The sequence below is a fragment of the Sycon ciliatum genome, chromosome 1 (assembly GCF_964019385.1).
Source record: "Sycon ciliatum chromosome 1, ocSycCili1.1, whole genome shotgun sequence".
Taxonomy (NCBI): Eukaryota; Metazoa; Porifera; class Calcarea; order Leucosolenida; family Sycettidae; genus Sycon; species Sycon ciliatum.
This window is the reverse complement of record NC_088643.1, coordinates 33,165,875-33,179,865: the sequence shown is the minus strand read 5'-3', so window position 1 is coordinate 33,179,865 and position 13,991 is coordinate 33,165,875. Positions and strand designations below refer to the sequence as shown.

Genomic DNA, 13,991 nt, shown 5'->3' with positions numbered 1-13,991 from the left:
AGAAGTCGGATAGGGACTCGCCTGGCCGCTGGCGCCTGGCCTTGAGCTCCGCTCGGTGAACATCTACTCGGACGGCTGGCGAGAATCTGCCCTCTAGGGTTGCCACCAGTTGTGCAATGCCTGCGCGTACTACATCCGTTAGCGAGCCGTAGTATGACTGAGCGTTGCCAACCAGGTACAGGGGGAGGTAATCGACCTGTTCTTGTGGTGTCCAGGCGTTAACTCTTGACACTTGCCGGAAGTGTGCTATCCAGGTTGTCCAATCAGCTGACGCACTGCCATCAAATTTATCCGGGGTAGCGCACGGCCGGAGACAAGTGGGGTTGACTGCCTGCTGTTGTTGGGCCATCTCTACACACGGGTAAGATATCTTCCATCCAACAACACAACAAACAACAGAACTTAACACCGCTGCCACCAGATGTAGCCTGGCCTCAGTGGGCCAGGCAGCAGACAAGGAGAATCATCAGATCAACTCACGAATAACTTTGTTAGGTCACAGTCCAGTTGTGGATCAGAAGCAGATTCAGAATCACACTGAATCAGAAGAGGATGAACTGATGTGTGAAAGCCCTACTTATACGGAGACTCCCTCGATTTAGGCTAAGGCCTGTGGAGAATCCATAAATACAAATACAAATACAAAATACCTGGCCAGAGTGCTCTCTGGCCAATCAGAAGCTATGCATGTGACTACCATGACTACAGGTGTGGTGCAACTGCACCAACTAGGAAATGCAGTGAGTCATGCATGATGTCAAGTAACAGTTAGGGTGCGTTCTTAAATTCTCTCGGAAAAGTTGGAGACTCTCCGAAAAGTTCGAGAGCTGTTCTTATATCCTCTCCGAATTTTAGGAGGCTCTCCAAAGCTCTCCAAGCTCTCCAAGCTTCAGAGGTGGTTGAAACTTGGAGATTCCCGCGGTTTGGGATCAGCGCATGCAAACTAGGCTAAAAGCCACGTGTTGATCATGAGTGTACGCATTTCCCTTTTCGCATACGCACAGCGCATACTATATTCGTGGCACTCAAGATCCCTTTGGCGCTTCATTTTGCTTGACATCTGCAAAATATCTCCGAATTCTTCGAGACCCGTTCTTGAAGAATCCCAGTTTCTTCGACTTCTCTTTTCTTCTTCTCCTAGAAGCTAGAGAATTTAAGAACGCACCCAAAGTTGCCTGCTAAAAAGTATGAAAAAAGAATAAAGCTTTACAAGGTGGCTCGAACCTAAACTACATGATCTACTGACTAGTACTGTTCCCACACCACTGGCATCCCTCCATACAAGGTACAATGAATGAGGCATGCCCAAATGCAATATGTACTGTGTTACAGTATTGCACCCAAATTTGAGATGCAATTTGTAATGGTCTCCTATTGTAGAGGCTATACCTTTACTTCCCTTGGTCTAAATCAACTCTGGTTTTTTGCATACGCTGATGCTCCTGGCTTTCAGATAGTACCACTAACACAAATATGTTTTTTCCCATAAGGGACCTTCCGTAAATACCGATATTTGTTTAGAAACGAAACGTTTCTCTTCAACCCCCCTCCCCCCCCCCCCCCCTCCCTGAGAAACGAACACATACAAATGGTACATAGTATCGATATTTTTGGTCATTTTTTCTGGATATGCTCACACATGCAAAATGTACATCGATATTTTTCGGGAAACGAACAGGCGCTCAACCCCCTCCCACTAAACGACTAGTTTTTGTTTCTAAATAAATATCTACATAGCAGACTCAGCGGAGGACGTTCAGGTTGGTTGTAACTCTGAGTTTCATGCCGCTAGGCAATCATCAGACAACTGGGTTGTAACTCCAACCTGAACGTCCTCCGCTGAGTCTGCTATGTACTAAATAAATATCTATATTTACGGATGGCCCCTTTAAAGGTCGTTTTCGCATCTGACGGCTCCTATGTAAATAATTTCGGATTGAGCAAAGATGCAGTTTAGTCACGTTCTGGGTCGACGTGATCAATTGGCTCAGGACTTTTGGCTCGACCTGCTGTACTTGTGGCAGTGCTCTGGTCTTTTGGGCTTTTTATCATGTTTTCCTTCAGATGTACTAAATGTACATGGTCGATAGAAATAATGTGTACACACTCATGCCACGAGTCCACGACACCAGAGGAACAATAAGTACGGATTTGAACGTTGTTTTCACGTGACAATCAATTCAAATTGCGATTTTCTCGACTTTTTCCACAAAAGCTGTGGTCATGTTTTAGAGCGCTCTGGCTCATGTAGTACATGTAATATTTCTAAAGCAGGGATTTAGTTTGCTGCAGCTGATATTGCCATTCCCTGAGTATGGTGGATGCCGGAAGAGAGCTGTAGCTGATCTTTGGATCTGAATCAAGCTTGAGAATTTCTGCTTTTTCTCAGAAGCTACAAGGAAGAGAGCAGTAATGCCTGAACTTGCCATAAATGAACAAAGACTATAAATCCTTCCTTCTGTCCATGTATGTGTTTGTGTGGATTCGATGGAATAGCTGTAACATCACAGCAACGGCAGGCACATGTGCACAACCTGCTTCAGCAGCAGACATCGAAAGAATCTTTGAATGGCGGTGGTAGTCCAGGAAGTTCACTGCGACGCCGTCATGTCACCACAGCTGGATTGCTGGAGATCAGGTTAGCACCACAGTGATGACTCTCTCTCTCTCTCTCTCTCTCTCTCTCTCTCTCTCTCTCTCTCTCTCTCTCTCTCTCTCTCTCTCTCTCTCTCTCTCTCTCTCTCTCTCTCTCTCTCTCTCTCTCTCTCTCTCTCTCTCTCTCTCTGTCTCTGTCTCTGTCTCTCTCTCTATCTAATTCTCCTGCAGAATGGTGTTCATTATAATTATATTATCAGGAGTCGACTGTATGAAAAAGGGCAAAAGCAAACAGTGGAGATTCACTGGCTATAGCAAGCACTTGGAAAACCTATGGGTCGGAAGACCAGGCTGTATCACGGCGGTCAAATCTTCGGCCTTGTAGAAGCTGTTGAATGGAGCAACCCCAGCACGATTTCTTATGGCTTCTGCATCACTATCGTCACCTGTGGTGATGGACAATCTGTCTGCGGGTCGACTTTTGAAAAAAGCCAGCTTCAAACTTTATTCTGTGTTATGTTTTCTTTTGTTTTAGTCCTTCCAGTGTCATGGAGTTCCGTGGAAACGGTACGGACGATATAGTTGTACCACTTTCCATACGAAACATCAGTACGAATGCAATTGGGTTCAAGGTAGGTTGTACACGGCGAATTCCCACGGCTATATTCAGTGTGCAATGCAGCTTACTTATAAAAAGGTAGTTGGGGGGGGGGAGTTAGGTGACAGTTAGGTGGACATTTTGAAGTTGGGCATAGGGATGCATTTTTGTTAGTATGCACAGCACAAACATCTACGGGATCTGGAATCGTAATTGTATAAGGCCTGCTGGGCTTCTCACTCTTCAGGAAGAGTGAATAGCCAATGTTGATTTGTGCAGCTAAAGCGGGCAATGTTGGTTAGAAATGGAATATCTTTGGAATGGTTACTCACATTCTCATAAAACTTTGAGAAGACGGAGTACATATCCATAGATGGTGTGAAACACCTTGGATTGAATGAAGGTTGCTACATGCACCCTAAGAATAAGGGGTATATGGATACAATATTTCCTGCCATCTTGCAAACTTCAAATATTTTCGGCACGGAGATGAAGAGTTTGCCCAAGGTTTCGTGTGAATTTTCGGAATAGGGTTAGCCAATAGAAGACCTTTACCTCGAGCTTTTGGGGGTCACCATGCATTTTATCGCTTCATGTGTGTGTGTGTGTGTGTGTGTGTGTGTGTGTGTGTGTGTGTGCGCGCGCGCGCGTATGTATGCGTGCGTGTGTGTTTGTTTGTGTGCTTTATGATGCGGTGCATGTGCTTTGCTGTTACCAGATCAAAACAACTGGACCAGACCGCTACCACGTAAAGCCAAGTGCAGGCATTGTGCAGACTGGTGCATCGGCTATCGCTAATGTTACACTTCGCTCTGGTCAGTCGTGTTTCTGTAACACCACCTGCTTCTAATAGTGTGTGTGTGTGTGTGTGTGTGTGTGTGTGTGTGTGTGTGTGTGTGTGTGTGTGTGTGTGTGTGTGTGTGTGTGTGTGTGTGTGTGTGTGTGTGTGTGTGTGTGTGTGTGTGTGTGTGTGTGTGTGTGTGTGTGTGTGTGTGTGTGTGTGTGTGTGTGTGTGTGTGTGTGTGTGTGTGTGTGTGTGTGTGTGTGTGTGTGTGTGTGTGTGTGTGTGTGTGTGTGTGTGTGTGTGTGTGTGTGTGTGTGTGTGTGTGTGTGTGTGTGTGTGTGTGTGTGTGTGTGTGTGTGTGTGTGTGTGTGTGTGTGTGTGTGTGTGTGTGTGTGTGTGTGTGTGTGTGTGTGTGTGTGTGTGTGTGTGTGTGTGTGTGTGTGTGTGTGTGTGTGTGTGTGTGTGTGTGTGTGTGTGTGTGTGTGTGTGTGTGTGTGTGTGTGTGTGTGTGTGTGTGTGTGTGTGTGTGTGTGTGTGTGTGTGTGTGTGTGTGTGTGTGTGTGTGTGTGTGTGTGTGTGTGTGTGTGTGTGTGTGTGTGTGTGTGTGTGTGTGTGTGTGTGTGTGTGTGTGTGTGTGTGTGTGTGTGTGTGTGTGTGTGTGTGTGTGTGTGTGTGTGTGTGTGTGTGTGTGTGTGTGTGTGTGTGTGTGTGTGTGTGTGTGTGTGTGTGTGTGTGTGTGTGTGTGTGTGTGTGTGTGTGTGTGTGTGTGTGTGTGTGTGTGTGTGTGTGTGTGTGTGTGTGTGTGTGTGTGTGTGTGTGTGTGTGTGTGTGTGTGTGTGTGTGTGTGTGTGTGTGTGTGTGTGTGTGGTCCTCGTGAAGGTAGAGCTTTAGTAGTGTGCACCAGCGCAGTCACGTAACAAAGATGTCCTACATCCCAACAGCTGTATCGACTCGATGAAGCCAAGTACAGGTGGAATCTTGATAATTCGAACCCCAAAATGACATGAACAAAACTTCTAATTATCCGGACGTTCTAATTATCCAAACATGTACCCACATCACATCATGTATGTCAAAATGCTTGCATTGACATGTAGAGTTGCACTACGCACCTTAGAAACAGGTTTAGTGGACACTGAACTGCCTGCACATGCAAACCAAACTGATTTGCAGATAATAAAGTGAACTTCTAATAATTCTTTGCTAACTTCGAATTATCAGCACCAATCCCACGCATTTTCTATGTAAGTGGATTCCGTGGGACTTCTAATTAACCGGACATACCCAGTTTGAGGTTCGAATTATCAGAAATTGTTATGTGGAAATCGTATTGATAGAAATCGGTCCTGGAAGAAACTTCTAATTATGCAGTATGTTCTAATTAACCCGTATTACAATTATCAAGATTCCACCACCTATATTACATGCCAGTGTATGTTGTACACAATGTTTGCCATGGTGTGGCGGCGGTAGTGTGGCGGTAGTGTTGGATCTAGCGATCCTTTGCTTGCAGTAGTCGTACTGTTTTCTTTGTTTAAAGTAATCTTAGTACCGTTAAGTACCGCAAGAGCGCCCCGCCATCTCGCCCTTTCGTGGTCGTATTGTGGAGGCTGTCTCCTGTCTGTAGGTCACACGACACGAACCTTGTACACGCTTTACACATCGTGGAGTCAATCCGTACCTTCGAGTGGATATGAGCTCTACACAAAAACCCGCTAAGTGTGACCTTAGGGTTCTTGCATCGTACAAACTTCACTGCACTCTGCCATACGATTTTCTTTTCCCTGGCTGTTAAATCAAGGTGGGGCATTTTCGCGAGACGGGGCGCTCTGACGGTACTTTACACTTATCTTAGAGTCTACACATTTCCGAATCTTATTCACTGGTTGAGGGATTGGAAAAGGAAAATGTCTGAAGAACAAATTGACTGTCACCACCAGTACTCTACATGCGATTCTTGTGTCCCTAAGCATTGCTTATGTTTGTCTGCTGTGTAGGTGCGGATCGCTCGCTTGTGTTGCAAGATAAGTTCCTTGTCGAGTTTTGTCCAGTGCCACCAACGTTGCAGGCATCTGAGCTTTCCAGATTCTTGAAGAGTGTTGAGAAATCCGCTATGCAAGAGCAGAAGTGAGTTGCAGCTGTGGCTACTGGTTTGACTTCTGTGTGTGTGTGGGGGGGGGGGGGGGGGGGGGGTGCGGGAGTGCATGTGCATGTGTGTGTGCATATGTGTGTGTGGTGTGTGTGTGTGTGTGTGTGTGTGTGTGTGTGTGTGTGTGTGTGTGTGTGTGTGTGTGTGTGTGTGTGTGTGTGTGTGTGTGCCTGTCGTGTGAATGGCATATAAGCAGTAACATATGGCACATGTACATGTATTGGGAAATACGGCATTGCTGGTAACATGTCCACTTTCTCGTTTTTTTAGACGTTTCATCTTGTTTTGTTGATTGTCTTTGTTAGACTTCTAATTCAAATTGCGAAGCCAACACCACCAGCATCACAGCCCAAAACCGAAGTGGTCGCGACAGAGACGAAACGGGATGCTACCCAGGCAAGCACAGCAGCAACACCAGCTGCAGTCGCATCTCAATCACCCAATCTCAGACAACTGCAGCGCTCCTTGACGGAGATGGAGTCACGTCTTGGTCAACTGGAACGCAGTCATCAGGTGATGATTGGCCAGAACAAGACGGTTCTGGACCTCGCGTATGTGTTCATTGTCTTCTGCTTTCTTGTGGCTCTGGTGTACCTAGCACACAGGCATCAGCTTCTTCAGTACGCTGATGCCTGGTTATGATAAGCACGGCAATGAATGCATGCACAGCATGCAGTCTACCTGTGTTGACACTGTTTGCCTGGTATGTTGGTGCTGGTGGGAAAAGCGGCCTACAATCTCTGGAGGTACTGGAATGAACTCGGAATGGAACCTGTTTTGGGGGAAAATAGCTAATCTGCCCTTGGCAACTATGATGATCTTGGTTAAATAATGCTGTCTGCTTGCACTCTTCTGCACAGCACGACTGGCTATGCCGGTCCTTACTTGTGTGCAAACCCAGCCCGCTGTGCAAAACTCATGTAATTTTATACAATAATAATTATCATGATTCTATTTTTTTTAACACATTCTCAAATTTTAGCTCAATGAGAAACAATAAGATGAACAACAAAGTCACAAGAGTACAACATAGGTTTTTGAATATGCATGTGCATGTGTTTTGAGGACCAGTCCATTGCTGTACCTTTCTGCACTGTGGCCATGCGTGTCCTTGAATCAGCGTAGAATACATAGCACACCAAATCTTCTTCTGCGTCTTCATTTGTTTCTCCAATCCCGAGACTTGTCTTGGGTGGTGGTGCAGCTGCCTGCTCATGTTTGCTGCTGTTTATTATGTATGTATTTGATTTATATGATTGCTATTTTCCTATACATATCTGTTATACCATTATTGTGTGATGTGGATTGTCGATATCTTTGAAGTTAGTGTGCTATTATCTTTTTCGTTTAGGCCACACACTCTGAAACAAACAGAGCTTGAACTAATGGGCCTGCTCGCGCAGTTTGTCTCAAACATTTCTCTTTGCGCTTTTCGTAATTGCTGCGTGTGAGTAAAGTGAAGTTCGTATATCCAAGTTACTGCCAGCTATACTCGGCTTTTGACAAGCTACCGCCATGCCTCATGATGCCAAGCTGACGAATGCGGCCTGAGCACGTACCTAACATTACATGTACCCTCGGTGCTTTTATTAACGTTATCGGTGTAGTCTTCGGTACCCCTGGGGCATGTCCGCGGCAGCTACATTACTAAAGTATTCAGTGCCTTGTTGGAATATGCCACTACATGTACATTGTATCCGAATTAGATGATTTTATTCTGTCTCTGCCAGTTTGTGAGTTCTCTATTTTATTCTTGCGAAATTTGGTAACCCACTGAAAACAGTGCGAATACAGTACTGTCAGTAGATAGACTACAGCCAGTGGCAGTACAGTCCTACAGGGCTTCTAAATAGGGCTGAAACGATCGTGGATTTTCACGTATCGATTACTCTTTAGTTTAACGATCGAGTAATCGGTTATAATCGTTAGCAAATAGAGTCATAATTCTGTTCAAACATTACTCTGTTTCCACAAACTATGCCTTCATAATACCAACAAATCTGCATTAGTGAAAGGGTAGCTCCGAAACATGGCAGTTTTGAAGTCAATTAACCTCAGAACATGAACCATACCCCTGGCAACTGCACACTCCCAGCGGAAACTGATTCAAACTTCACAAAACGAGGGTTTACAGTACTTTCTGGACACAAATTAAAGAACGCAAAATAATCGTAATCGGTAGTCTAAACGATTGCTCGATCGTTAGAGTTATCAAACGAGTACTCGATTATTCGGTATAAGCCCTACTTCTAAACCATGTATTAAAACTGAGCTACATGACTTTGTACAGTATGACACTTGAAAACAATACTGATATTTGAGTAGAACAAGCTATCGACGTCGACGTGCTCCTAGACTAATGGCCATGCGTCTCAAGCTCTAATAACGGGCTGTACAACCAGCCGGCTAAGAATCGTAGTAAGATGCATGGCGCGGCGTGAAACGCAGCGCCTTTCGGTGTATTCTTGCCGTCACCTACAGAAAATCCGGTGCCTTTCAGAAATCAGCCGAGGGACTACTCTTGACTTAGCGGCTGTTGGGCATTCATGGTTGCGAACTAAAAATGGAGAATGAATGGCAGCTTCAAGGGAATCATGTCACTTCTAGCCTTCCAACCAGTCACCTGCTGCATACTCTGTACTGCTATGGCGCCGACAGCAGACAGTCGGTACAGGTATGTTTCTGGCAGCGCTCGTCACGTCAAGATTCATGGTCGGGTCCGGTCATTCATTGGAATGCAATTCATTTGTAGCTAGCTCCGCAAGGCGGCGATAATGTTTTTCTGGAGCGAGTGAGTGGGTGTCGCACCGCACATAGCCCGTGTAGACCGGAGGCTTGACTCGTTGCAGCTTTCGAATGACAATCTGGCAGAGCAAACTAAGTGACGGTCACGAAGTCTAAAGTCAAGAGCAACATCACCCGAAAGGACCACGAAGTGGATAACCAACTGCGCCGCACTACTGTGGCATAGGCATAGCTTTGCGGAGCGAAAGAAAGGAGGTTCGAAAACAAACGTGCTGTGTCCATACTTTGTACGCTTCAGCAGCGTGTTTGGACTTTCCATAGACTAACGTTATTTCCCGAGATATCGACGAAGAGGAACGTTTCGTGTGTATATCGCGCACCGCTGTGATTCTAACATCTTGCACTGGGAGCCACCGCCATCTGAAATACTGGACAACAACATTACCTGCAACAACATTGCATGGCTGCATTCAGCCTCTGTCGTTGAACTTGTAGTGTGTATGTGTGGTTCAGAGCGTTCTGCAAGAGACGTACGGAGTGCAGTGGGGAGCAGTATAGCGTGCTTACTGCTATCATGACACCAATTCATTGTTGGCTGGTATTAGCTGGCTCTGTGGCTTGTATCTTCTCAACCGTGATGGGACAACAGAGAGAAGGCTCAGATGAAAGTATGTTAGCACCAAGGTATGTGAACTCCATTTTTGTCGAACTCTACACTACATTTGCCATAGACATGGGTGTTTTTTTTTGTCGCATTTTTGACAATAGAGAGTTTACGCTTCACGTTTTTCAATTTCAAATGTGAGAAAAACGTGCCTTGAATCGCTTCTTTTCACCGTGAGTTAGCCCTCTGTCGCGTTGAAATCTCACATTGCAACGTGCGGAGCGCCATTTGACCGTGAGATTATCGCGTTCGAAATTGAACAAACGTGAAGCGCAAATTCCCTAATGACTATTTTCGCCACGCTACTGGGCTTGTCTTTGCTTCCCAATGATGCTCATGCTCATACATGTACTTTTTATGATAAGTCTCATCTCTTCGATCAGATTGTAATGATGTGCTGGTGTTAGTGGTGCTGCATAGCAGCGGCTTTATACGGTGTTGCCACTCCTGTGGAACCCATGCCATGGCACTTGACACCCCCCCCCCCCCCCACACACACAGAAGACGAAATGTAGGTTAAAACTAGGGCTGAGTCGGAAAGCATTTTCTTCGGGTATCGGGTCCGGGTAGTTTTCCACGGGTAGCACGGGTACCCGATCGGGTAATGTTTCCATGGTAAGACCACAATGCACACCGGCCCCTTCCCTTGCGCACTGGGTAGACAAGTGTGAATTATATGATGTCATCTGCGACTTCGGGTTTTCGGGTACTATTCAGTACCCGTCTACCCGAGGTCCTCACGGGTAGCACGGGTACCCGACTACCCGTGCACACCACTAGTTAAAACAAAAACAAACAAAAACCCAGACCAGAATACATTGCTTCTACTGGACAGATTTCTGCTGATACAACACTGTCTATCTTCTGCAGTGACCAGGTGACTACTGATAGCATGCGGCATATGCTCCAGGTGTACATGTATTTGCTTGATGTGTTGATGTGTGACATCGGTCGAATTGCAGTCACAGTATAGACGTTCTTGTGGTGTCGTCCGTGCCGCAGGTTTTCTGTCAGCAGCTCTTCAGTGTGGTTTATAGGCCAGGAAGAGAAGGTGTTTGTCGTCAGCTTTGATGTGTCCAATGTGAATGTCAGTGTGCACTTTGCTGAAGTTGGACGTCAGCGAGCCAGCTGGTCACTAAGACTGGAACAGAAAGGTATTGCTAAGCCTCCATTGGAATAGGTAACATTGCTGTAATGTAACACCTGTGTGAGCTACGTCAGTAGTCAGCCAACGCCGTTACTGTTGCTTCTGACACGCGCGTGGTTTAAAGCATACATGCACCAGCTGTGATGACTTGTGAACATAGCTTTAATTGCACTCTGCCATACGGTTTCCTTTCCCTGGCAGAAAAACCAGGGGGGGGGGGGGAGGCTCTCGCGAGACGGGCGCCCTCTTGAGTCGGGGCGCTCTTGCAGTACTTAACTGTACTATGTGTAGGATTTCAGCTGATTCAAAGTTGGCAATGGTGAAGTAATTCACTGTACACTGTTCTGGGCAGGTCAGTGCTCATGGAAACACTTTTAAAACTGCATGTCATGTGATGGTTGTCGATAGATACAGCCAATGTGGTGCGCTCTCCACAAGCGTGCTGTACTTCTCTGTGTTGTCCACAGTGCTGTTCACACACGCATGCAGACTCCCATTCTTTTCCTTTGTAGGTTTTGACCAGGCTAGGCCTATCAGTGTGGCTTGTTCCAACTACAACTAGTACAAGATCGACTGCTTGGTGTATTGGTGTACATTGTCATCTGATAATCATGGCGAACAAAAGTTATGGTGAATACAGCAGCTATTGTAGTGTATTGTGGTTGTGTCTGGTTGTTACCTTTCCCCAGGATGGGCGAGAATGTTGTCAGTGAAGGTAAGACAACTCCGAAAAAGACTGCTGGTAAAGTTATTGTACACCTGCTTTGGCGCTAGGGCTACTACCACCGTGTGACATTTCATGGCACTTTTTAAACTGTCATTGTTCCAGTTGCATGCTGGCTAAAATGATACAGTTTCAGTGACAGCTTGCCACCTTGATGTATGCACCTTGCACCTTGATGTATGCACCTTGATGTATGCACCTTGATGTATGCACCTTGATGTATGCACCTTGATGTATGCACCTTGATGTATGCACCTTGATGTATGCACCTTGATGTATGCACCTTGATGTATGCACATTGCACCTTGATGTATGCACCTTGATGTATGCACCTTGATGTATGCACATTGCACCTTGCTGTATGCACCTTGCACCTTGGTATGCACATCAAGGTGTTTACTTTTATCTACTCTTCAGAATTGATGGACGGGGTCAAAAAAGGATTAGGGTCATTTCTTCTTGAAATTGCGTATGTCATGGATGTGCATGTTTTTGTGCATGACGTGTGTGCATGTACCGTAAAGTACCGTTGATCCGCCCGCTCTCTATAATTTTTGCCCCCTGTCGAATTTCTGCCTATAAGCGATTCCGCGTGTACAGTGAAATACGGTTTTGAACCAATGGATGCACTGCTGCACAGTACGTGCCAGTAAAGGATGAAAAATGTGCACAATCCAGCATGCCAAGTCTGATCTTCTGCTTTGTTGTACATCATAATGCACTTGACCGACTTGATCTAATCCCCGCCCCCTGCCGAAAGACCAGCTGGGAAGCGACATAGCGTGGGGGGGGGGGGGGGGGATCAACAGTACTTTACGGTGTTTGTGTATGGCATGTGTGTGTGTGTGTGTGTTTGTGTGTGTGTGTGTGTGTGTGTGTGTGTGTGTGTGTGTGTGTGTGTGTGTGTGTTTGTTTGGCAGTTATCAGATCGCATCATTGCCGGCAACATGCGTAACCCGTACAAGACGCACACTCTTCACATGGTCATCATGGCTTACCGGCAGGACGACGCCACCAAGCGACCTCTCTACTCCTATGTGCTGCCAGTACAGCTGACCTATGCCACACACAGACTTCTCGTCACTACCAACAGAATGGTGTACAAACGGGGTGAAAACGGTTAGTTGGCTTGATGCTCACTGGCCTCTGCTAGGCTTCTGTGCAGTGACCTCTGCTCTGCAAGTCTAATGTGCAGTGAACTCTGCTTTGCTAGTGCAGTGAACTCTGCTTTGCTAGTGCAGTGAACTCTGCTTTGCTAGTGCAGTGAACTCTGCTTTGCTAGTGCAGTGAACTCTGCTCTGCTAGTCTAGTGTGCAGTGAACTCTGCTCTGCTAGTCTAGTGCAGCGGACTTTGAATCACGGTAAAGCTCCAAGGTGCTGCTTGATTTGAGCAGAATGGCAAGGTTGACAGAGGTTGTGTGATAGAACAGGTTTGTTGAGTTCCATTGTTGTGTGGTAGCTGTATTCTTGTGCATGTCACGGTAGGCGGCTTATACAGCCCACCATACACAATCACGGTCTTAGTCTGAACTTCTCTCAGTTTCAAGTTGCATTGTATTCTTGTGTGGCTGTTATGCTATGTTTTGTTGCTACTGCTGCTTCTGCCGCTTCTGTTGCTGCTGCTGCCGCCGCCACTGCAGCTGCTGCTGCCGCGGCTGCTCTCGTGTTGTAACACGGTGACAGCTATGGTTGTCGTCATTCCTGGTCACACGGTGCTGTTATTTATGTTTTTTTTTAATGCTCCGTGATATTAGGTTCAGTGAGTGCAGTCTTGATGAGCAGAAGCATGCAGCCATACCAATCCAGTGTCTCTTGCACTGTCAAGGTGAGACGAAAACTACAATATCCTGGACAAATGTACGCTAACACGAAATTCTGATGATAATAACAAATGAACATGCCTCCAGTGGTCCTCAAGTAGATTTCTCTGTTGCACAGTGCCACTGCACGTGCACTTGCCTCTCCAACAGCAGCCATGGGCTTGTGTGTGTGTGTGGGGGGGGGGGGGTATATTAGAGCAGAATTATGTCATGCACACATACAATATGTGTGTTCGATTATCCGGTTACCTCACATGTCAGGATATTTTTTGTGGAAAACGGATGCGCGCGGTTCGCAAGAGGAGCCTAACTTGTTAGTTCTACTGTCATGCAAAGTCATTGAAGTTACAAGGATATATCAATGATAACCTTTACACAACAAAAGTTCGAAGACAACCAGAGAATCGAGCTTTGTCACTGTATCAAATGTCGACATGAGAGCAAAATTTTAGCTACGCAAGTTCACGCCTGACGTGTCCTGAAAGACACGTTCACCCGGCACCAGCACCAGTCTCAGCAGCACATGCTTACACTGGACTATGTCTAGCTGCTGCTGTACATGATATGGAGGTACTGGCATTGCAGCACATACTACCATGCATAGGAGGTACTGGCATTGCAGCACATACTGCCATGCATAGGAGGTACTGGCATTGCAGCACATACTACCATGCATAGGAGGTACTGGCATTGTAGGTGGCAGTGCTAAACATCACACATCACCGTGAGGTCTGCTCTCCCGGCACATCTTAGTGTTTTGCACCT

At 46.2% G+C, this 13,991-nt stretch overlaps 2 protein-coding genes across 3 annotated transcripts in view; both read left to right on the top strand.

Moving 5' to 3' along the window:
* The window catches only part of LOC135823577 (motile sperm domain-containing protein 2-like), a 28,504-nt gene extending 20,633 nt beyond the window's left edge, over positions 1-7,871 (top strand). For both annotated transcript variants that reach the window (XM_065336423.1, XM_065336427.1), the window contains 5 exons: positions 2,497-2,638; positions 3,131-3,227; positions 3,912-4,008; positions 5,975-6,104; positions 6,432-7,871. In XM_065336423.1, the coding sequence (XP_065192495.1) occupies positions 2,497-2,638; positions 3,131-3,227; positions 3,912-4,008; positions 5,975-6,104; positions 6,432-6,768 (803 nt within the window). In that variant the 3' untranslated portion in view covers positions 6,769-7,871. The remainder of the gene's footprint in view (positions 1-2,496; positions 2,639-3,130; positions 3,228-3,911; positions 4,009-5,974; positions 6,105-6,431) is intronic.
* Positions 7,872-9,090: 1,219 nt separating this feature from the next.
* The window catches only part of LOC135823567 (uncharacterized), a 52,100-nt gene continuing 47,199 nt past the window's right edge, over positions 9,091-13,991 (top strand). Inside the window, exons 1-5 of the mRNA XM_065336414.1 lie at positions 9,091-9,555; positions 10,538-10,689; positions 11,372-11,397; positions 12,327-12,525; positions 13,161-13,231. Of these exons, the coding sequence (XP_065192486.1) occupies positions 9,446-9,555; positions 10,538-10,689; positions 11,372-11,397; positions 12,327-12,525; positions 13,161-13,231 (558 nt within the window). The 5' untranslated portion in view covers positions 9,091-9,445. The remainder of the gene's footprint in view (positions 9,556-10,537; positions 10,690-11,371; positions 11,398-12,326; positions 12,526-13,160; positions 13,232-13,991) is intronic.